Here is a 23995-nt window from a genome sequence, read left to right on the forward strand (position 1 = left end):
CCGAATGGCCTCCCCTGCGGCTAAATTCCTTGTGCATCCTTGTGTAACAGCGACACCTAGCGGCAGTCAATCCAAGTAACAGTTATAGTGCCGGCGATAGGTCGCCTGGTCTTCATGATAAAGGCCACCATGGGGGTCGTTAACGTCGACCAACGAATGTTGGCAGACGGCATTCCCATCCCATTTACCGTCCATCTGAGGGACGGCACACACATATTACTTACCTGTGAATCACAGGGATGACATAGTCAATAACTGGATCGGGATTCGAACCCAGACTCGCCAGCGTCGAGAGACGTGACGTGACGTGACGTGACGAACAATTTGTGCTTGATTCACCGCTTAAATGTTTTATCTATTTATAAAAAGCATTACGGTAGTCACTAAAATTAAAGGACGTCGCCAATTTGGAAAGAAAAACAAAACGAAAATCAGAAAACGGCAAAAGTACATATTTAATTACGAGAAAATACATTGCGAAGAGATGTACACATTCCCGTATTTTATATAATGCCAGGCAGCCTTTGAAGCGGTGTATAGAAGGAGCAAAAGTGAACGGCTCAAATTTGTTGCATCCCTAATATGACTTCTATCGTTTATTTGTGACCTTTACCTGACGTATGGATTAAAAACGTGCGTGGATTAAAAAAAAAGAGGTCAAATTATTGAGCTTCTCTGGTGCTCATTCGGACGACGCATTACGAAACCTTATCGACCAACCACAGCGCGGGAATGGATATAGCGCCGACTCGTGGCTACTTGAAGTGTGAAGAAACAGTCTGTGGCTCCTCTACCCCGGCGCGTTGTACCTTTCGTAGCAACCGTCAAGAGTACGCGGAGGTGGCATTTCCGAGCAAACAAAGTGAGAGGGCGAGGGAGTTCTGAGGTGATGGATCAACCTGGGCCCGACACGACGAGCTAGGTGATCACATATTATATTATATATTCATTTTATTCTCCCGCCCTCATGTGCGAGATCTCCACGGTTGTTTGTTCATTGTTGCCCAACATTAAGTTATCTTGAAATCCACAATTGCTGGAGGTTTGCCTGACTATCTTGCGGACAACGACTACGAGCAAGTTACGCGCTCAAACGACCTTCCTGCTTATTAAATCGCTTTTCCTCATATTTTCACACTTCGCTGCTCATTGCGGTAAAGTTGTTTTTTTCCGTGACGGAAATCGTTGCTTGGAGCTGCTTGCAAAGAACGATTTGCGTTGCGTCTGTGAAGCGTCGGGAATTCTGGGATGGTGGTGATCGCCCAGTAGAACAGGGAAGTTGTGCTTGGCGGACTGAGCTGCAAGTTAGTAGTCGTAATCGTGGTGGTGGTGGTGGTGGTAGTAGCAGCTACTGTGTGCGCGCCACGATGGGCGAACAGACTGCCCCAGCTTTGCTTTGAACGACGTTTTGTGTTGGACGGATCATCCATCATACATCACACATGATACATACGTTGTCATCAATATGCATGATGATGACGACGGCCATGGCGGTTCGTTTCATCCTTGTTTGACACTGCGACCTAATTTTAAAATCGTTTAACCTTCGATTCAAAAGGAAGAAACCTTTTCTAAAGATATCCGAGTTAAATCTGACCTTCAGTTAACAGGAAACAGCTCTCCAAAGATTGTGTTTGGAAGCGGGAAGAGGGGTGTGGGCCAGAGTGCGAATTGTAAGGCGGAGAGTGGTGTGGGAAGCTGTAAGTGGGAAGAGTGGTGGGGGAAGCTGTAAGAGGGGAGAGTGGTGGGGGAAGCTGTAAGAGGGGAGAGTGGTGTGGGAAGCTGTAAGAGGGGAGAGTGGTGGGGGAAGCTGTAAGAGGGGAGAGTGGTGTGGGAAGCTGTAAGAGGGGAGAGTGGTGTGGGAAGCTGTAAGAGGGGAGAGTGGTGTGGGAAGCTGTAAGAGGGGAGAGTGGTGTGGGAAGCTGTAAGAGGGGAGAGTGGTGTGGGAAGCTGTAAGAGGGGAGAGTGGTGTGGGAAGCTGTAAGAGGGGAGAGTGGTGTGGGAAGCTGTAAGAGGGGAGAGTGGTGGGGGAAGCTGTAAGAGGGGAGAGTGGTGGGGGAAGCTGTAAGAGGGGAGAGTGGTGGGGGAAGCTGTAAGAGGGGAGAGTGGTGTGGGAAGCTGTAAGAGGGGAGAGTGGTGTGGGAAGCTGTAAGAGGGGAGAGTGGTGTGGGAAGCTGCAAGAGGGGAGAGTGGTGTGGGAAGCTGCAAGAGGGGAGAGTGGTGTGGGAAGCTGTAAGAGGGGAGAGTGGTGGGGGAAGCTGTAAGAGGGGAGAGTGGTGGGGGAAGCTGTAAGTGTAAGGGGGGAGAGTGGTGTGGGAAGCTGTAAGTGTAAGGGGGGAGAGTGGTGTGGGAAGCTGTAAGAGGGGAGAGTGGTGGGGGAAGCTGTAAGAGGGGAGAGTGGTGTGGGAAGCTGTAAGAGGGGAGAGTGGTGGGGGAAGCTGTAAGAGGGGAGAGTGGTGGGGGAAGCTGTAAGAGGGGAGAGTGGTGGGGGAAGCTGTAAGAGGGGAGAGTGGTGGGGGAAGCTGTAAGAGGGGAGAGTGGTGGGGGAAGCTGGAAGGGGGAGAGTGGTGGGGGAAGCTGTAAGTGTAAGGGGGGAGAGTGGTGTGGGAATCTAAGTGTAAGGGGGGAGAGTGGTGGGGGAAGCTGTAAGTGGGGAGAGTGGTGGGGGAAGCTGTAAGTGGGGAGAGTGGTGGGGGAAGCTGTAAGTGTAAGGGGGGAGAGTGGTGGGGGAAGCTGTAAGAGGGGAGAGTGGTGTGGGAAGCTGTAAGAGGGGAGAGTGGTGGGGGAAGCTGTAAGAGGGGAGAGTGGTGTGGGAAGCTGTAAGAGGGGAGAGTGGTGTGGGAAGCTGTAAGAGGGGAGAGTGGTGTGGGAAGCTGTAAGTGTAAGGGGGGAGAGTGGTGTGGGAATCTAAGTGTAAGGGGGGAGAGTGGTGGGGGAAGCTGTAAGTGGGGAGAGTGGTGGGGGAAGCTGTAAGTGGGGAGAGTGGTGGGGGAAGCTGTAAGTGTAAGGGGGGAGAGTGGTGGGGGAAGCTGTAAGAGGGGAGAGTGGTGTGGGAAGCTGTAAGAGGGGAGAGTGGTGGGGGAAGCTGTAAGAGGGGAGAGTGGTGTGGGAAGCTGTAAGAGGGGAGAGTGGTGTGGGAAGCTGTAAGAGGGGAGAGTGGTGTGGGAAGCTGTAAGAGGGGAGAGTGGTGTGGGAAGCTGTAAGAGGGGAGAGTGGTGTGGGAAGCTGTAAGAGGGGAGAGTGGTGTGGGAAGCTGTAAGAGGGGAGAGTGGTGTGGGAAGCTGTAAGAGGGGAGAGTGGTGTGGGAAGCTGTAAGAGGGGAGAGTGGTGTGGGAAGCTGTAAGAGGGGAGAGTGGTGTGGGAAGCTGTAAGAGGGGAGAGTGGTGTGGGAAGCTGCAAGAGGGGAGAGTGGTGTGGGAAGCTGCAAGAGGGGAGAGTGGTGTGGGAAGCTGTAAGAGGGGAGAGTGGTGGGGGAAGCTGTAAGAGGGGAGAGTGGTGGGGGAAGCTGTAAGTGTAAGGGGGGAGAGTGGTGTGGGAAGCTGTAAGTGTAAGGGGGGAGAGTGGTGTGGGAAGCTGTAAGAGGGGAGAGTGGTGGGGGAAGCTGTAAGAGGGGAGAGTGGTGTGGGAAGCTGTAAGAGGGGAGAGTGGTGGGGGAAGCTGTAAGAGGGGAGAGTGGTGTGGGAAGCTGTAAGAGGGGAGAGTGGTGGGGGAAGCTGTAAGAGGGGAGAGTGGTGGGGGAAGCTGTAAGAGGGGAGAGTGGTGGGGGAAGCTGTAAGAGGGGAGAGTGGTGGGGGAAGCTGGAAGGGGGGAGAGTGGTGGGGGAAGCTGTAAGTGTAAGGGGGGAGAGTGGTGTGGGAATCTAAGTGTAAGGGGGGAGAGTGGTGTGGGAATCTAAGTGTAAGGGGGGAGAGTGGTGGGGGAAGCTGTAAGTGGGGAGAGTGGTGGGGGAAGCTGTAAGTGGGGAGAGTGGTGGGGGAAGCTGTAAGTGTAAGGGGGGAGAGTGGTGGGGGAAGCTGTAAGTGTAAGGGGGGAGAGTGGTGTGGGAAGCTGTAAGAGGGGAGAGTGGTGTGGGAAGCTGTAAGAGGGAGAGTGGTGTGGGAAGCCGTAAGGGTGGGGAGTGGTGGGGGGAAACCATAATGCCAATGGTGGGGAGTGGTGGGGGAAGCCGTAAGGGTGGGGACTGGTGGGGGAAGCCGTAAGGGTGGGGAGTGGTGGGGGAAGCCCTAAGGGTGGGGAGTGGTTGGGGAAGCCGTCAGGGTGGGGAGTGGTGGGGGAAGCCGTAAGGGTGGGGAGTGGTGGGGGAAACCGTAAGGGTGGGGAGTGGTGGGGGGAAGCCATAATGCCAATTGTGGGGAGTGGTGGGGGAAGCCGTAAGGGTGGGGAGTGGTGGGGGAAGCCGTAAGGGTGGGGAGTGGTGAGGGAAGCCGTAAGGGTGGGGAGTGGTGGGGGAAGCCGTAAGGGTGGGCAGTGGTGGGGGGAAGCCATAATGCCAATTGTGGGGAGTGGTGGGGGAAGCCGTAAGGGTTGGGAGTGGTGAGGGAAGCCGTAAGGGTGGGGAGTGGTGGGGGAAGCCATAAGGGTGGGGAGTGGTGGGGGAAGCCCTAAGGGTGGGGAGTGGTTGGGGAAGCCGTCAGGGTGGGGAGTGGTGGGGGAAGCCGTAAGGGTGGGGAGTGGTGGGGGAAGCCGTAAGGGTGGGGAGTGGTGTGGGAAGCCGTAAGGGTGGGGAGTGGTTGGGGAAGCCGTAAGGGTGGGGAGTGGTGGGGGAAGCCGTAATGGTGGTGAGTGGTGGGGGAAGCCGTAAGGGTGGGGAGTGGTGTGGGAAGCCGTAAGGGTGGGGAGTGGTGGGGGAAGCCGTAAGGGTGGGGAGTGGTGGGGGAAGCCGTAAGGGTGGGGAGTGGTGGGGGAAGCCACAAGGGTGGGGAGTGTTGGTGGGTAGGGAGTTGAAAGAAGGGGAGGAGGTTTTTTATAGTGGGAACAGAAGGGGGACTGTGCATAGTGGGAAGAGAGGGGGAGGGGTGGGGTTGGGTGAGGGAGCAATGAGATCAGTGGTTGAAGCTGCAAATAATTATTATTGGACAATCATCGCATGTTTCAAAATTTGCAGTGTGGAAGAAGGAAGGTTGAGGTGTACAAGAGTGCAGAGGTGCTGGATATGGATTAATATAAAGATGTAGGAGTGAGCAGGTACTGCACATTCCTTTTACATTTTTTTTCATCCTCCCTCCAACAACCCTTCACTAACGTCGCTCTCACGCTTTTCTAATGTTGTCCTGTGTCAAAAATGGAAGGGAATGGGAGGAAGAGGAAGGAAGGCTAAACCCATTGTTGGCATTTCAAATAATGACGTGCTCAGATGACAGGTCGAGTTGCAATGGCAGTTTTTGCCCCCAAAATACCAATAGGGACATCTTAACCTAAAATTGTCCCAAAACTGCCGCAGTAAAAGTTTCATTTTTTTTTCTTGTGACTTTGAAGAGTAACCTTAGTTCATGCTGTCAATTTTGTGGTTGATCGAGGTTGACCAACATCGGGCACAAACTAAACATTCCATTTGAGAATCAAAACAAGGTAATGATTAATGGGTATCAAGTAAAAAGAAACTTGCAGTCCACCAGACACACTCGCTCCAAAACGCCCGCTCCGACACACCCGCTCCGACACGCACCCTCCGACACACTCGCTCCGACACACCCGCTCCGACACGCCCGCTCCGACGCGCACCCTCCGACACACCCGCTCCGACACACCCGCTCCGACGCACCCGCTCCGACACACCCGCTCCGACACGCACCCTCCGACACGCACCCTCCGACGCGCACCCTCCGACGCGCACCCTCCGACGCGCACCCTCCGACACGCACACTCCGACGCGCACACTCCGACACGCACACTCCGACACGCACACTCCAACACGCACACTCCAACACGCACACTCCAACACACTGTTGCTTGCTCTTCCAAATGGATGTTTCATGGAGAGATCCTAAGTTCCATTCCGATCGTCCCCTCCCGTCCCCGTTCCTCCAATCCCATGCTCCCCTTTTTCCATCTGCTGGTATGTTTCATGTCGTGTTCCCCTTGTGTCGTTTATTTATCATATTTCCACTTACCTAATCATTTTGTTTACATTCTGTCACAAAATAAAGCATGATACATGTGCTGCTGCCTACTACAAATTACCTACTCCCTACTACACACTTGTCGGGTCGGTTGTGGAACGTTTTTGGTCTAATGTTTTTCACGAACCTGCCGGCCAGACCTAACGTTCGACTGATGGTGGCAGGGATGTCATTTGTTCAAGGTGCTGGCGATAATTCTCACTCTTCATAGGAGGTATTGAAGGGTCTTCAAAGTAAATGAAAAACCAGTACAGGCAGACGAGTCCTCTGGCCTAACGTCCATCCTTTGAACGGAACACACCTCACCCTGCATGCGAAGCACCAGGACGACAGTTTAGAGCTGGGTTGAAGTTCAAACCCACGTGAGGGCAGATCGAAGCTGGCTGCGTATACTTCCTGCATATACTGTTAGCACTGCATGCAGTATATATATATGCAACATACCTATAAATATATTTGTCATAGCTGCATAGGTGTATATGACTGTCAGCAAAGTACAATTTGCACTGTGCTTGGTGAAATATAAAATCCGTACAATTGTGAACACTTAACATACGGATCATTTTATCATTAACTTTCTGTTTTCTTCTGTTCTGTGTTGTTGTTATTGTTCTCTTCTGTTGTTGTGCTTGTGTATTTCCCTCTCTCCCCCTCTTGTCTCTCGCTCCCTTCATTGCATGTTTTATTTGTCTGTGCATGTTTTCATGTTCAATGTGTTAGCTCTTACACGAGCCTCGATTCTGTATACAAAAAAAAAAACAAAGAAAAAAAAACTGGGCAGTATAACTTTACGTACTTGTTCTGCCACAACACACACAATTTGACATTTTTGTAAAGGAGAAGACAAACAAACCAACTACAAATGGCCGTTGAAGCATGTTACCAACAGAGCTGACGAACATCCTTCCTTCGGTCTGAAGTTAGCTTTTTTTTTGGTCTGGGGCATTTTTAACACTCCTATTTGCAGCGCTAGCACATACATTGTTCCCATTTATTATCGGAGCTTTGTCTTCTGCCACTTGTTTAGCAGATTCGTTTATGAATTTGATGTCCATCTTTATTCTACTTCCAAAACATTTCTGAGTGGTGTAGTTGAAGAGGCAACGGGGCTGCAATCTATTTTGTGGTAAAATATTCACTACAGGGAGCCTGGTGTTGGCTTAGCGGTTAGGGTGCCGGCTTGGGATCCTAGGATTGGAGGTTGGCAAATTTGAGTACCAGCTTGCTGGGATGAATGATCCCGGTGTGTACCCCGGTTTAAAATAGGTACACCGTATCCCTGCGCATCGTAAGAGCGTGACCAAGGGTTGGCGTCAGGAAGGGCATCCGGCCATAAAAACATTGCTTCAAACAGGGAACCATAATTGTCGTGGGGCCCGCAAGGCTAACCCCCGCTCTGGCGGGGAAAATGGCCTTAAAACGATCATTCATTCATTTTTTCACAGGTAGCAAGTGGTCATTAAATTTTATTTTGCAAGCACAAGGGTGGTTGCAGATAGTTTTAAGATTGATAGATTGGCACCAGTGCCACCTTTTTGGGAAAATGTCTGAAGATTGCATGTGGGCAGGTCAAGTTCTCTCAATTTGCATACCTGCGGCAATATATAGATGGCTCTAAAGTATAGCGAACATTTAGGTCTCCGGAATGACTGGTCCATCAAAACCTATTGTGCCTTCTCACATTGGAGCTCCAGCACAATGACTGAGCCATGATATGTTTTACATCACTTTATATAACGTACTTTAAAAAAAATCTTACAATTAGTTTCATGAATTCTCCTTTTAAATTCCAGTTATTGTTATTTTAACTTGTTTTGGCCTTAGGATGAGATAGAGCAAAATATTAACCAACCAATGGCGAGTGGAATTAAACCTAAAAAAATGACTAAACTCGAGAGTGCATTGAACACTTTACCCCACGCAGCATCCAAGTATATAATTCAATTGAAATAAAATGATTATTTAATTTTAAAATGTATGAAAAAATTCCAGTGATTTAGCGCCGTTATGCAGTGTCTTGTACACCACCTTATTTAACATGTCCAAGTACCGCAAAACTCGAGGTTCTTGGAAGTTATAAGAAGGCGATTTGTGTCCTATATTTGTTCAAGTGTAGAATAACATTAAAATGAAATAAAGATTGTAAAGGTCGTATAAATAAATTGATTCCGGAAGTTTACTGTTGTTGACACCGTGTCTATTACACCACCCTATGTAACACGTTCCAGTAGTTATTTGTGTCGATTGTTTATGCCATTCATAACGTCCTTAAAAATAGTAAGTTTCCCGTTTGGACTGATTTTTCAATTTTGTTTAATTGCCAGGCAGAGAAAGAGTAAAAATATAATCTTGCTCCTCTCTGAGCATGCGCGTTCAGGAGGAATTAAGAGCCAAAGTACCGTAAACAGCTAAAGTAAACTACAGGTTTGTTTTCCATTTCGTGTTTAAATACAACAACAACAACATGCATTTTAAGGCCATTTTCCCTGCTGGAGCGGGGGTTAGCCTTGCGGTCCCCATGACAATCGTCTCCATCTTGCCCTATTTTCTGCATCTCTCCTTGTTAACCACCTTGCCCGCATTTCTTCTTCCACCATCTTTAGCCAAGTCTTTCTCGGTCTTCCCCGTCCTCTACTTCCTTCTACATTCATTTCCATCATTCTTCTCAACCAGTCACTTTCATCCTTCCTCAACACATGACCAAACCATCTCAACCTGTTCCTCTTCACAGCATCAATCATAATATAACAATATATCACAATAATATATATATATATAAAATCACAATCGCAATATAATCACAATGTTCAAATATAACCTTCAATTTAAATTAAGTTGTTCCTCGATCATAAACTGATGTTTGTAGACAGACAGACATACACATAGACAGACAGAAGTGAACCATTTGCTTAACCCCACTTTTCACTTTGCGTGTAAGGGGTAAATATTGTCTCCCTGCTGTGCACGGTGATAAAGCAGTGTAATTGTTGCGACGTTGTTTGACTGTACTTCCTGCTCGGTGGCTGTTTGTGTTGGTGTCGATCCTTCGGTCGTGTTTAATAAAAAAAAGATGGACGTGTTCAGAATGGGAGGCGATCATGTGGAGCCACCTTTGGAGGCCATTTCCCTCCGCAGAGCAGGGGTTGGCCTTTATCGGGCACTGTGGTCCCCTTTTTTTTGAAGCAATGTTTTACGGCCAGATGCCCTTCCTGCCGCCAACCCTGTTAGTTGCCTCTTGCGACACACAGGGAATTACCAGTGAACTGGTACGCAATTTGCTGACCTCAGAAGGATGGCAGCCTGAGTCAACCCCCTTGGCATTCAGCGATCGACCGGGATTCAAACCCAGGATCCTAGGATCCAAAGCCAGCACCCTAACCGCTAAGCCAACACCAGGCCTGGTGTGGAAAATGCTTAACAGACGATCATGTGGAAATGGTGGACAGGTTCATCTGCCTGGGTTTTGAAGGAGTGGAGAATAAACCACCTGTAGAGGCCATTTATCCCTGCAGCGCAGGGGTTGGCCTTTTTCAGGCACCGTTGTCCCCTTTTTGAAGCAATGTTTTATGGTCGGATGCCCTTCCTACCGCCAACCCTGTTAGTCACCTTTTGCGGCACACAGGGAATTACCAGTGAACTGGTACCCGATTTGCCGATCTCGGAAGGATGACAGGCTGAGTCAACATCCCCTGGTGTTAATTCAGCGATCGACCAGGATTCGAACCCAGGATTCCAAGCCGAGAGTGTGGAGTAGAAATGAATAAATGGTTAACATTTTGGAGAACAGCAATGTCAGGATTGACAAAGATCTGGAGATGTGCCAATACAAACCAAGAGGAGGCTGGTGAATGATCAGGTATTTCCATTTTTAATGTATGGATGTGAGTCGTGGATAGTGAAGAAGAAAGGAAGAAGATCGACAGTTTTGAAATGTGGTGTTAGCGACAAATGTTAAAATTTCCATGGACTACACAAAGAACAAAAATCTGTCCTTGAAGTGAGTAGACCACCATGCACATTAGAATGTCTGATGGTAAAACAGAAACTCTTCGACACATCATGTGTGCAGAAAATGAAATTCCGGAGAAATAAACCATCCTCGGTATGGTTGATGGTTGATGGAAGAAGAAGAAGAAGGTTCCTTGTATGTCGCTGCCAGAGTTTCCTGAAGCATTGCAGGATAGGGATGTTTGGTGGAGAAATCTGATCATGAATGTCACCAGAAGTCGGACACAACTTGAAAGATCTGGAGAGTCAAGTAAGTGGAAAAAGGAACCACCCACAAATCATCTGCAACAACAATCAAAATGTGCTCGTGCCTGCCTGCCCACTCCTATCAGCAATGTTTGCCCATCTAGTACGTGTGCCTCAAAGTACCTCGTTTTTATCTTTGTATTTCACAAATTATAACATACGAGCAACGGTACCCACCCTACGGGCGGGGCTTCAATTGGAAGGCGCAAATGAAAAGGCAAAATATCAGAAATTGAAGGCTTTTTTTATTTTAAACGATTCATATGAACATCTGTTAAATCATATCACACGCAAATCATCAAAATCTAAACAGTATTTGTGGAATTTCAATGAAAGCCACATCACTGTTCATATCGGTAAGTATTATTCCATCGTGTTTGGAAAAACTGGAAAATTGGAAAAACAAATTGGAAAAACAATAAAGTCAGGTTCACTATGTTTTTTCGTTCAAAATCATGGTAGATTAGCAAACCTATACATTTTTGGAAACGTTATTACATGGAAAATCAGAAAATCAATGTTTACATTTGCCAATTCCGACCAATTCGATTCGACCAATTCGACCAATCGACCAATTCCATTCGACCAATTCGACCATTCGACCAATCGCTTCGATCGACCATTCGACCAATTCGATCGATTCGATTCATCGAATTCGATTCGATCGACCATTCGACCAATTCGATTTGCCAATCAATTTGACCGACCTTTGCTTGTGTGGAACGGACTGTGAAAACGATGCGGACTATATTGTCGGATACGACACACGGGACAGTGATGACGAACTCTAAATGGCATATTCTGTAATCGTGTATGTTTGATGCCATTGACTGCCTGTGTATATTTTGTCATTGACTGCCTGTGTAGATGTGAAGTTATACTGACTGCATGTGTATATATGATTTTGCTGACTGCCTGTGTATGTTTGGTGATATGAATTATTGTGTCACATTTTGATGTTATTAACTGCCTGTACAAAATGATAACATGTATTTGATTATGCAACTTATCGCGAATATAAAGACAGTATTTTGCAATTCAAAACCTTTGATTCGTGTCTTACCATTCCCCATAGCACTAATTTGATACTTTCATTGGATTCCTTGTCCCTGAAAATATAGGTTTAGTATATTTTAAAAAGTTTTTAGGGTAATTAGAGGCAGAAATAGAACAAAATATGTATTTTACAGTGGCCATTTTGAAAATCCAAAATGGCCGCCATACAGGTATATCTCCAAATGTAAACATTGATTTTTAGTTTCCTTATGCCATAACCTTTCCAAAAATGTATAGGTTTGCTAATCTACCATGATTTTGAACGAAATATAATTTATTGACATAGTGAACCTGACTAATATAGCCTATTTCACTCCAGGGGGTCCCAGGATTACCCACCAAAAATTTAGTTGCGATTGGTTCAGCCGTTTTTGCGGTACCTCGGAACAGACAGATGGACAGACATTTAGTGAATTATAGTAAGATGACTTTAGCGAGATGCCTCCCATTGTGATAGATTTGCCACTCGCTGGTTTGTTAGTTGCTTTCTGTAATCTTTTGGATTGCTGCCGTCTTATCTCAGTCTCCTGCATTCTTTACATTTATTTTTCACTTCTGGAATTCCAGTCTACTGTTTCCCTTGTCTTGTATTTGCAATCCTAATCAGAATGTTTGGCATCTACTGATGCCTTTTACTGATGGTCTGACAGTATGTGTACTACACGTTTCAAATGTGTCAGGTTCTCACCTTGTAGGTTGCTGTTGCTGCTTCTGTCCATTGTCTGCGTATCAGAAACGTTATTATTATTGTTTTTTTTCAAAAGGTGCTATTGACGACTGGCTTTGGCTGATGATTTGCCCTTATTATTTTATGGACCTGACCCTGCACTGGTGATTGTGTGGCTCTCTATGTTGAGCACCCTATCCTGCATGAAGCTCTCTTTACCCTCATCATTGTGAAAACCTTGTGCGAGTCCATTGGTCTGACCTAATCTGTTATTCCCAACCTGTATCTTATAAAATAGACCTGGTAATGATCAGCTTTCCTTCGAACCTTTCCTTTTCCTCCGCTACCCTGCTTGGCTCCTCATACCATGCTCCTGTGAAAGTACAAATCTCTGTGGCTGAAATTGGAGAGCTGGTCTCCAATTGAGAGCTGGTTTCACGATCTGCCATGATCTTTCCTGGGAAAACCACATTTCAAATCGGGCCTCCAAAGCCAGTCACCGACTGGGCATCCTACGTCGTGCGAAGTCCTTCCATGGCACACCTGAGCTCCTCAACACATACAAGGCTTTCATCTGCAGCTCAATGGAATACTGCTCTCCCCTCTGGGCTGGTGCTCCTGCCTCACACCAACTCGTCCTCATGCTGTTGAAACCAAAGTGTTCAGAATCATTGGAATCTCCCGCGATGAAGCTCTCTCCGGGGGCCTGCCACTTACTCACCGCAGGCAGGTTGGTGGTCTTTCCGTCTTCTACCGACTCCTCTCCGGCCGGCCTTGCTCCCCCAGCTCTGTCTGGGCTCTGTCCCCCAAATATTCCGACAGGTCGCACAAGATCTGCCTGCAACCCTCTTATGGTTAAATTGCCAAAATCAAGACTCTCTGCTCACCTTCACTCCTTCACTCCTCTTTTCTCCCACCTTTGGAACAAACTCCCTCACTCTCTTCAATCCCACTCCTCCCTCCAGGTCTTTAAAACAGCTCTTCACCACCATCTCTTTTCTTCCCCCATCCAAAACCTTGATCTTTTCTACCCCCACTAATTTCACCCCAAATCCACTTTTTTAAAATACCAACTTCTTTCCTGGAGGTCGTTGGTGTCCTTGTGTTTTATACTTCTCCCACCCCCCCCCCCCCTTCCCACGCCTCCTCCCCCCAAGCCCTCTCCCTCCCACACATCCCCCGATGTCCCTGCTCTCAAATGTTGTGTTTGTGTGCTTCTCCTTCTCTCCCCATCTTGTCTACCGCTCCCCTTTTTATATATTTTGTTTGTCTGTTTGATTTGTTTGTGTGATAAATGTTAGCTCTTTCACGAGCCTCGATTCTGTATACAAAAAAAAAAGAAAAAAAAAAAGCTGCCTCTGCTTCGTAGTGTGTAGCAGTTCACTCAGGTGGACTGGCAGTGACTGTAATCTTCCCTCTTTTGAAAAGAATACTCTTCAGTCTCCTCTGCATCTGATATTGAGTCAACCTGGGAATCCTTTCACAAAAGCCTTCTTTCATTCTCATTTACCCCCACATTTTCAGGAGCAATCCTCTCCATCTTCCTGGACCTGGTATGCATATTCTTGTCTCGAGGTAGTTACTATCAAGGAGCTTGCTTTCTCATCATGGAGGGACCTGACCAAGGGCTACCTTAGGTCATTGCACAGGGCTCGTAACAAGCATCTAGTTTCAGGTGAACCAGAAGTCATTTTGTAAATATCAGGGATGAACTCTCATGCTTCCTTCTGTAAAGTCCTGATGGCACCTTCTTGAGTTTGTCGCTGATGTTTGCTCCCTTTCCAATCCCTTCCTTGCCATAAAATCCTCACTGCAGATTCTGCTTGAATCAAAGCGGATTGTCTGGACTCGATTTGCCTCCCCAGTTTGTGTATTCAAACCATCCCTTTCAGTTCCCACTTTAACCACCATGTTCACTGCCTCAGCTAAACTGCCTTTATCGACTTTGAGGGTAGACGACGTTTCGCTTCGCTTTGACGACACATTGAGATGGCATCAGTGCCTTTGTTCTCAAGTCCTGCTCTCTCACTTTTGTTTTTCCTGTCAGCTCGGTAAAACTTGTCCTTCATCTTAGGTGACCTCCCATGTGCCGTGAGGTCGCAGGTCTTTACTTCCATACACAATGAGACCCGCACAAAAACAGATCCACTCATTGACAGCCATGCAAGCTTGCTTCCAGTTGTGAGCAAAATTGTATAATCCATATTGCAGCCTTCGAACATGTTTCCTCTTCTTGAATGGCTTGATTTCAGATGGGCTTGGATTCCAGCCTGATAACTCAGCTTTGGATTTACTAATAATTATCTCAGCAATGGATGGAAGACCCAAATTGGAAACAAGAGGTCAAGGCTGTGTCTCTTGACTTAACAGGCATTCAACACTTTCTGGCATCCTGCTGTGTTGCTAAGCTCTCTGCCTGTGGCATCCAAGGCAAATTTCAAATCCCTGGCCTGCTGACTTCCACCAATCACATAATCTGCATGTCGCTCTCGATCTTATTTTCATCTTCTCTCCTTGTAAAGGCTGGAGTACAGGAAGACATTGTATTGGTTCCAAATTTGTTCCTCATATACATTAGTGAACACTGATGCCTTTGAAAACCTGTTTTTTCCTCTGTAGACAATTCTACTTCTAGTACGTTACTGCACCCTAAAGACTGGTTGGCAGCAGCTCCGACTTTCTCTGTTGATCTGAAAAATGTGACACATGAAACAACGTCACTCGATCAAGGCAAATCTCCCGCATTGTCACCTGTTTATTTTGAAGAATTGGCTGACAACTCATCTTGTCCAGGCTTCCTGATCACCTGACTACTTTGTTCCTCTTGTCTCCTGCTTGTGAAGCCATACTCCTGAATCGGTTCAATGCCACTCTACGTTCCAGGGCTTCAGGCTTGCAGTTTTTGTTTCGTATGCAGCTGGTGGCTGATAGTTGCATCATTTTTGGAAGCACGGCTGTGCCGCTGTTGCAGTGCCCCTGTTACCAGTAAAATGGTACTCATTTTGCCGATCTCGGACACAACAGAGGCTCAAGCTGAAGACCCTAATACCCTAAGATCTTAAGCTAGCCACCTTACCCATTAAGCCAACACCAGGCTTAAGTTTGCAGTGCATCACCATATCGCTTCGTCCTTCATCCTCATCTTTTTCTTTTCCTACTCCCATTAACGCCAACCTCCCCCCACCTCCACCTCCCCTGAGATGTATGGTAGTACGTTTCATCTTTCATTTTTTCTCTCCTCCATTCCTGTTTATTCATTTATTGACTTGTTAGGCCTGTCGGTTGCTCCATTTCCCAACTACAGTCATGCCTCCTTTTTACACTTTGCTCTTCCAAACCTACAAATACAAGAAGTATTGGAAAAAAAAAATCCATAAAAAAAACCTCGGGCGTCAAAGTGGTTGCCCCGGCGAATGATTTGGGTGCTCTGAGCATGTTCCCGGGCCTGTTTGCTGCATTACCATGCTCAGGTGGAACACCTAAACCAGTCACGAGATGTGCTGATAACTAGCTACTCTTTGCCCAATCAGAGATCGCTTGTACGCACGTATATTTTTGTGCTGGGCGCTAATCGCCACTAACACAACCTGTCCTTTAACAGCTGTTAATGGACTATGTAGCTCACGATCAAAACACTCGAATTACTCTGCAACCATGTGATTTCATAATCGTGTACAGTATTTGGAAACGGGCAAAAAGGGCAGGATTACAATGAGCAAGGCAATTATTTATTATCCAAAACTAAACCCTGTAGTGCCTCGAGGAGTAAACGAGCAGTAGCTCCTTAATTATTTGGAAAGCAGGCATGCTACAGGCAAGGAGGGGTGGGGGGGGGGGGGGGGGGGGCATCTCATGCCGATGAAGTCACTGGGAAATTTTGTGCAGCTCTTTTTGTCAGGTTCCCGAGCACTCTCCCACCTCCACGGTTCGCACCACTCTTCGTTCTTTTCCCCCACCTCGATCAGGCCCCACCCTGCTCGGCTGTGATTGGCCCGCCAGTGTATAGTCTGGGCGGGGCATCCCACTATGACCACCTACTTCGATGGCACAGTTTTGCCATGATGGTGGCCTTTCCTGCTTAAACTTGTGCCAATGGCCTGTCTGATCATTTAAAAGATCATTTTGGACAAATTATAACAGTATAAAACATGAAAAGGTGTCAAGGGAAAGCCGTTTTGGACACACATGCCGGACAGGAAGATATCTATATACAATGACTTGTAATCCTATATCACAATTAAATTATCTCCTGCTTATGCTGATACATGCATTAAGGGAAATGACTTGTTATACGATGTAAAGTTACCCCGCGATTCCTAGAAGGCATTCCCACAACGATATGTACCACCAACTCTGAAATACTTTGCTTTGGCTGCACTGTCTGGTTTTTATTTTAACCTTTTGACTTATTCTTCCGTTTCTGTTTGGGTTTACAAATTCGAAATGGAGCCACTTAATTTTGTTGATTTATTATTGTTGTTATTATTTTCCTTCTTTTAAAATACGAAATATATTTACAATAGTTTAAATATATTTGAGCACATTTCATTGTCTATTTAAAGATGTTTTGATGTTGTGGCAAATTTGAGGCTTCTGAGAAACCAGCACCATTTCACTGAACGATGCATTTCCTTAGGGACACGTGTGTATTTGTTTAGTTTTGTATTGTCAAATCGACAATAATGCATCTTTTACTTTTAGGTGTGACATCACCATGCCAAAGAATCCATAACAGCTGAAAACATGTGTAAGGTGAAGGGCGCAGTGAGACCAATCGAAGAACTGCTGCCATGATGGTTGCAGCTTGAAGAGGGAACGGTATTATCGATGGACATGTCTGTGGGATCACGAGCCGAAGCACCCTCCAGACATGGGACAATCTCCTCGATGGTACGGGCATTGTATAGTTATGAGTACGTGGGTACGGATGGGTGCGTAATTAGTATGACGGAGGGCGAAGAGTTTAATTTGCTCAAGAAGTCCAATGAAGACTGGTGGCATGTTCAAAGGCTGGATGGGACAAAGCCTATATATGTGCCAGCTTCATATGTTGAGGAGTTTTTCCAGCCTTCAACCTCAACTCGGGAGATTCCATCCTCACCTGTACTCACAACTTTTGGCAAGAAAGCAACAAATGACCGAGTGCCTTTCAACCCTTGCACTGGTTTACGTAATGGCAGTGTGCAACAGAGTCTTAATGAAGGGTTGAGGACCACTGGTGAAAATGCGTTTGAAGAGGATGGGAGGAAGGATGAGGAAGAGAGTGTGTACGCTGAGGTTTCACTCTATGCTCAAGGCGAAGCTTCGGAGGTAATGCCCTTTTGTCTTTTTTCCCTTTAACATTACAGAATTTGCCAGGTTACCTGTCTATGTTATTTGGTGTCTTGAAAGACACACTAAGGTTATTAGATGTGGTTGTTAGAATGGACAATTACTATCCTGTCTTGACGCTTTTCTTGAAATCGGAAGAGAACATGGTGGCATATCAAAATTATTCAGTTATTTCCTGTGGAAGTTGAAATTTTACTTTGTTTGCAGCACCAACACGAAAAATTTCAGCAACGCCGTAATACTCTTTACAAACCGACAGACCCTGTGAAGCACTGGTGCATCATGCAAGGTTTATTAGGGTTTATTGGGTTTATTAGGGTTCAGGAGCAGCTGCTCCACTTGGGATGGGGTGGTTGGGTCTGGTATCGTTAAGAGCATAACAGCATGACTCGGGGCACTACATTTGAAAGATAGGATGGAGGGGTACTCCACAACAGACACAGGTCGTCAGTTGCAAATATGAAGGGATGGAGGTGAACTGTTAGCTGACAAATGTGGAGGGTAGCCAGGGGTGACAGGGATTAGGGTGGCAGGAGGAGCAAGGCTAACTGTGAAGTGTGAGAAAACAGTTGACCAACTGATCAGTGGTGGGTGAGAAGCAGATCTTGGGGCTCTTCCTCCTGCTGATAGGTGCCAATGACACAGACCCTTGGCATCTTTAGGGAATGCATCTCCCTCCAGGAATTGGCCAGACAAGTAAATTTGGGGTGGGGGAATGGTTAAAAAGCTGAACCCTCTGACAGGACAGCACAAGTTTGTGATTTTTCTTTTCCTCCATTGGAAGATACTAGGGCATGCCCGTACTATATATATGCCCGTACTATATATCTATCTAAAATTATATCCCCCCCCTCTATTTACATGAAATGGTTTGGTCCATTCGCAACGCCAAAGCGAACGGCGAACGGCTTGCGAGTACAGTGACAATCCCCCCCCTCTATTTACATGAATGGTTTGGTCCATTCGCAACGACCACAGAACCCCCCCCTCTATTTACATGAAATGGTTCGGTCCAAAGCGAACGGCTTCCGGAGTTTGGTAAAGAAATCGCCATCGCGTACACAAACGCGCAGGAAAGCGAATGAATCGCAAATTCGTTTTTATTAGTTTTAAAACATCGTTTAACGCCAACATAGCGCCAACATAGTTTGCAAACGTGAAATAAATGAATACGCTCTCAAATGTGCCATCCGAGGCAGAGTGTGCCCGCCACGTTCGGCAAACGCGATCGTTCGCTGCTCTGTGATTGGTTGAATCGTTTTTTGGACATATCTCGGTAAGTAATTGTCCGATTAATATGAAACCTTGAAAAGGCACATCCTCGGGTCCCCAGCAATATACCTGGCAAGTTTAAAGTATATCGGACCCGTGGTTGTCGAGAAACAGCGGTCACAGACAAACAAACACACAGACAGACACACACACACACACACACACAGAGATTACTGGAATTATAGATAGATGCTCCAGATAGTTTTAATATATATATACAGTATATCAAACAGTTTTGCAGAGATTTGTGCTGCAAGAGACTGCCTCTCAGAAGTGTGGTGTCCCTTTTTGCATATGGTGGTGTCTGCAGCAAGATAATCAACATAGACCAGTAATAACATTGTTCCAATATGCTGCCTGCCTTGCGAGATACCAGCCTGAAGAGGGAAATCACGAGATGTAATGCCATCAACAGCCACCTTTCCCATTCGAGTCCCTGAATATCATTATTCCTCAATGCTTTGGAGATGTTTCTGATATCTTGTTTGGGATTTGATGCATCCATCCATTGTTGGTTTGAAAGAAACGTATGCATGGCAGAATGGGCATGGTGGAAACTGAAGTTGTGATCAGTTATTGAGTTTGAAAAGTTATTAGAGTTATTAGAGAGTTATATTAGAGTTATATTAGAGTTATTAGAGTTGAAAAATTAGTTAGTTATTAGAGTTTGAAAAGAAATGTGAAGTAAATGGAAATTTAGAAGGACAAAAAGGCAGCTTTCTTGTCTAGCAAACACTACATAATCATCATCCTATAAACATCCACTGTATCTCAAGGTGGACAAGTACACCTGATGTTCAATATGGGGAGATTAAAGCTTGCTCTGTAATGATTGCCAAGCAGACAGCCATTCGGGTTGAAAACCTTATCTTGTTTTATTTTGAACGGTGTGCAGAAAATGCCATGTAGATAAGAAATGGCAAAGAAAGTGTCGTGACTAAGTCAAATGTCTCAAGGCACGCACACAATATGGAAGGATTGGACAGTGAGGCATTGATAGACTATTCCACAGAGGGGAAATGATTCGACTGCAGCAGATGAGGAGTTGTTATTTAACAGCACTTAAACCCCATTTTGGCTAAATATGAGCAGATGGTGGGGAGTTTGAAAGACACGAGGCTAAAGGATGCCAAGACTATGAAATTACCAATGTGTCTGTGATAGGAGACTGTTGGGCCCTGTACCTTCAACCTACTGTCAAGAGATATATATTCACCAGGAATGCAGAATAGGGACCAATGTGGTGAAGGAATACCCTCATGCACCGATACACCCAACTTGCTGCTGCTGCTGCTGCTGCTTGTTGTTTAGGCCCGGATCGTTACTCCGAGCAAGGCCACGGCATGGGGACAGCTAATCGATCTCCCAGGAGCGATCCAGAGATCCTCTGCCTTTACAAAGTCAGGGCTACGACAAAGTTAGACAGCCAGTGACCAGAGGGAAAGGGCCGGTCCATGTGGACCGATCGGCACTCTGACCGGGACTATGCTGCCCTGACGAATCCGGGCAGCAGGGAAGATTGTGGAGGATTTGGCCCCCACATGGCATTGGGGGGGGGGGGGGGGAGGAGTGTATAAGCTTGCTGTTTTCTTGTGGATGCTTTCGGAGCGTAGCTCGATTGCTAAGCAGCGGAGTTGTTGAGAAGCATCAACAAGAGGGCTATTCCAAACGGATGGATTTCTTAGCGCTGGGGAAGAACTGTGTGTGCTCTCTTTTCCTTTCATGTAATGCATTTCACAGGGTCCCTCATGAGCATTGGACAATATCAAAAGTAAATGCACACTGTTTATGCAAGGTAATGGATGATAATTGCCAGCGAGAGCCAGACAAGCATGCATGGCTGTTTGCCCAACAATGGAGCTTCCCTACACTCGCTTGTTTGTGCAGAAATGTTCATTTTGAAAATTGTACTGTACAGTTCTGGGTTTGTCCATGATTTGGTGACTTTGAGGCATAACGAACTTTTTCTTTTTTTTCCTCGTATAATATTGATATACACGACTCACAATAAGTTACGGATATTGGCAGGTTCTTCGGTGTGGTTGATTTTGTGTATTAATTATGTTGAAAAAGTTGTTGGTCCTAATTCTATGGTTATTAATGAGTGTGAAAAAACACAGCATTCTTGATTTCAATACCCTAACCCCGATAAAAAAAATAAACTCACTCCCACAATATTCCTAACTTATTGTGAGTGGTGTACTTTAAATGTGGTAAATGATCAGGAAGTTGCATTTTATTGAGGAAGCTATGCCACCCCACACACTGTTTGTTTGGTTTCCTTGATGGTTAGATTGTGACTTATTGTACCTCAATTGCATCGTTTCCACAAATTATTTTTAAATGTGCATTAAAATAAGATCGTTTGTACAGAGATTAAATGAATACAATGCAAATGCCGACTGATACGGATTTACCACGGTAGTTCCAGAATTCCACCATCGTGTGTGTGTGTGTGTGTGTGTGTGTGTGTGTGTGTGTGTGTGTGTGTGTGTGTGTGTGTGTGTGTGTGTGTGTGTGTGTGTGTGTGTGTGTGTGTGTGTGTGTGTGTGTGTGTGTGTGTGTGTGTGTGTGTGTGTGTGTGTGTGTGTGTGTGTGTGTGTGTGACAAATAGAAAGTCTACATCCCCATTCCGAATTTTCACATTTTGTTGCCTTGTAGCCTGGAATTAAATTGCATTAAATGAGACTTTTTCCACCTTTATTTACACATTGCAACCCACAACTTCCAAGTGAAAAACAAATTCTACTAATTTCAGAAAATTAATGAAAAATGCAAAACTAGAATATCTTGCTTTTTATAAGGGTCCACCCACATTATAATGGCAATTGTAAATTATGTCGTATGTAATCAGTCACCCCCAAAATCACACACCAAGTTAATGGGCCTCCACATTTTTTTATTATTATTATTTTTTGTTGTTAATATGCAAACATTATTAATTAATTGGGCTAACGTGCTACACGTAGCTACTTGGGCTAAGGCTCATAATAGAGTTGAATCACACACTCATGAGCGCCGAACAATCCATTTATATATATACTAGCTGAGGTACCCGGCCTCGCCCGGGTTGAATAAGAATAATACAAATATATGATGAAAAGAACATGTATATTTTAGAGCAATATCACAGTACATTTCCTACATGACGTTTTTTCAATTTTCAATTTCTCAAAACCTCTGGGTATGCAACATTTCTGGTTTTCTTACTTGGTGCCAAGACATAAAGATTGCTTGGTTTTCCAACCCTCGAGCAGCCCACGTACAGCTGGCCATGGGCAAACACTTGTTCTGTGAAGTTCAGGCCTACAACCTTCATTGATTGCCCCTGCGCCAGAAATATCTCTTGAAATATTCCTGAAATATGTTGTTGACCTTTTGGCCTATGTTAACCTCAAAATTAATTGGTGGTTTAATTCAGTGATCTGATGTGCAAATCCTCTTCAAATTTCAAGTCAATTAGATGAAAATTGACGATTTTAGAAATTTGGCCCATATTGATATTTTCACCTTTAGACCTCAAAAATAATTGGTGGTTGAATTAGGTGACCCGATATGCAAATCCTATCCAAATTTCAAGACAATTGGATGAAAATGTAGGATTTTAAAAACTTCACCTTAAGTTGTTGACCTTTGGCCTATGTTTACTTTTTGGCCTATGCTGACCTCAAAAAGAATTGGTGGTTCAATTTCAGTGACCTGATATGCAAAGCCTCTTCACATTTCAAGTCAATCAGATGAAAGTTGAGGATTTTAGAAATTTGAAATTGTTGTTGACTTTTGGCCTATGTTGCTCTTTTGGCCTATGGTGATCTCAAAAATAGTTGTTGGTTGAATTCAGTTTGCTGATATGTAAATCCCATTCAAATTTCAAGTGAATCGGATGAAAATTGAGGATTTTAGAAACTAAAAAAAAAAGTGGTTGACCTTTGGCCTACGTTGACCTTTTGGCCGACGCCGATCTCAAAAATAGTTGGTGGTTTAATTCAGTAAGCCGATATGTAAATCCTATTCAAAGTTCAAGTCAATAGGATGAAAATTAAGGATTTTAGAATTGAGGCTGACGACTGTTGAGAAACTCAGTTGGGAGGTTTACTGCCTGATCTGCATGTCACTTTGTCAAGAGAATCATAATTTCTTTCATGACCGGGCAGCGAACGTCATTTTGTGCGACATTACGTCACTCCTACGGACGTGAAAACATTTGTTTTCCTTAAAAATATATTTAAAATAAATAAAATAGTACATAAATTAACAATAAAAGAAGCTAAAAAACAATTTAAAATACAATAAAAAGCACATTAAAAAATATATAAATATGTACGTACAGTATATTGTACGTACGCGCAACCGCTGATTCGCATTCAAAACGGAGGCGACGTACAGTATTCCTTTACTATGTCTGTGTTAGCCATGGGTCCGAAGAAGGATAATGCTAGTGTTTCCAAGCGTAATGTGGTTACGATGGACGATAAGGTAAATCTGATTAAAAGGTATGGAAAAGGTGGAAAAGTGTCGGTGATCGCGCATAGACCGTATCGCGAATCGGAACCGCAATGCGTCATGGGATCGGAAAGGGGCAATAGCGCCGCCACAAACTACACCATGGAATTGCAGCTGGCCCGGTTTTTTAAACCATTGATATTAAAATAAAAAGTAGCCTATAACCACCGGAATTTTATGCTGATTCCGAATCTGTGTCTAAAACTTTTCTCCGATGTGTAGTTCTTGAGTTATAAGCGGACATCCAGACAGACAGACACTCCTCCTTTATATATCGAGATATATGTGTATATATTATATTGTTACGGATCCGGGGGACGGCACTCCCCTTACCGAGGGGGGTTTAATCCCCTCGTCTTTTTAAGCTGGCCGTCCGACCGGTCCTGGGGGTATGACGTCACGCCCGGTCAGCGCTGAATAGGGTATTCGGCCAATCCTTCCTATGACCTAAGTACCAGCGCCTTCCGGTACGTGAGGAAATACTCCCGCCCGACCCGCAGCGTAATGGATAGATTGCGCCGAGCTAAGCGAACTGCGGCGCGGGCCGTTAACAATGACTAAACCGATTATAAGCGGCTCTGCCGAAATCGTGCCATAGGTACTCAATTGGGAAAAGACAAAGACGATCGGATGAGAATGAAAACCAAGAATAAGGAGGAACAGGTATTTATTAACTAACTATACAAAACCAAAGAAACCAAAAGAGAAACGAAAGCAATATACAGAAGAAGAAGAAGACACAGTGCAAATCCTTACACAAGCTTAATTATGGAAGCCCAGACAACACAGACAG

The 23995-nt window shown here is 45.5% G+C and overlaps 1 protein-coding gene across 4 annotated transcripts in view; it reads left to right on the plus strand.

Annotated features, from left to right (window-relative positions):
• Positions 1 to 688: 688 nt before the first annotated feature.
• The window catches only part of LOC137431736 (rho GTPase-activating protein 15), a 246576-nt gene continuing 223269 nt past the window's right edge, over positions 689 to 23995 (plus strand). The window contains exons 1-2 of one of the 4 annotated variants that reach the window (XM_068123376.2): positions 689 to 922; positions 16798 to 17406. In XM_068123376.2, coding sequence (XP_067979477.1) covers positions 16924 to 17406 — 483 coding nt within the window. In that variant the 5' untranslated portion in view covers positions 689 to 922; positions 16798 to 16923. Of the gene's footprint in view, positions 923 to 5855; positions 6056 to 16797; positions 17407 to 23995 lie in introns of those variants that run through there. The other 3 variants (XM_068123381.2, XM_068123380.2, XM_068123379.2) reach the window with 3 other exon arrangements.

The sequence above is a fragment of the Myxine glutinosa genome, chromosome 7 (assembly GCF_964187855.1).
Source record: "Myxine glutinosa chromosome 7, kmMyxGlut1.1, whole genome shotgun sequence".
Taxonomy (NCBI): domain Eukaryota; kingdom Metazoa; phylum Chordata; class Myxini; order Myxiniformes; family Myxinidae; genus Myxine; species Myxine glutinosa.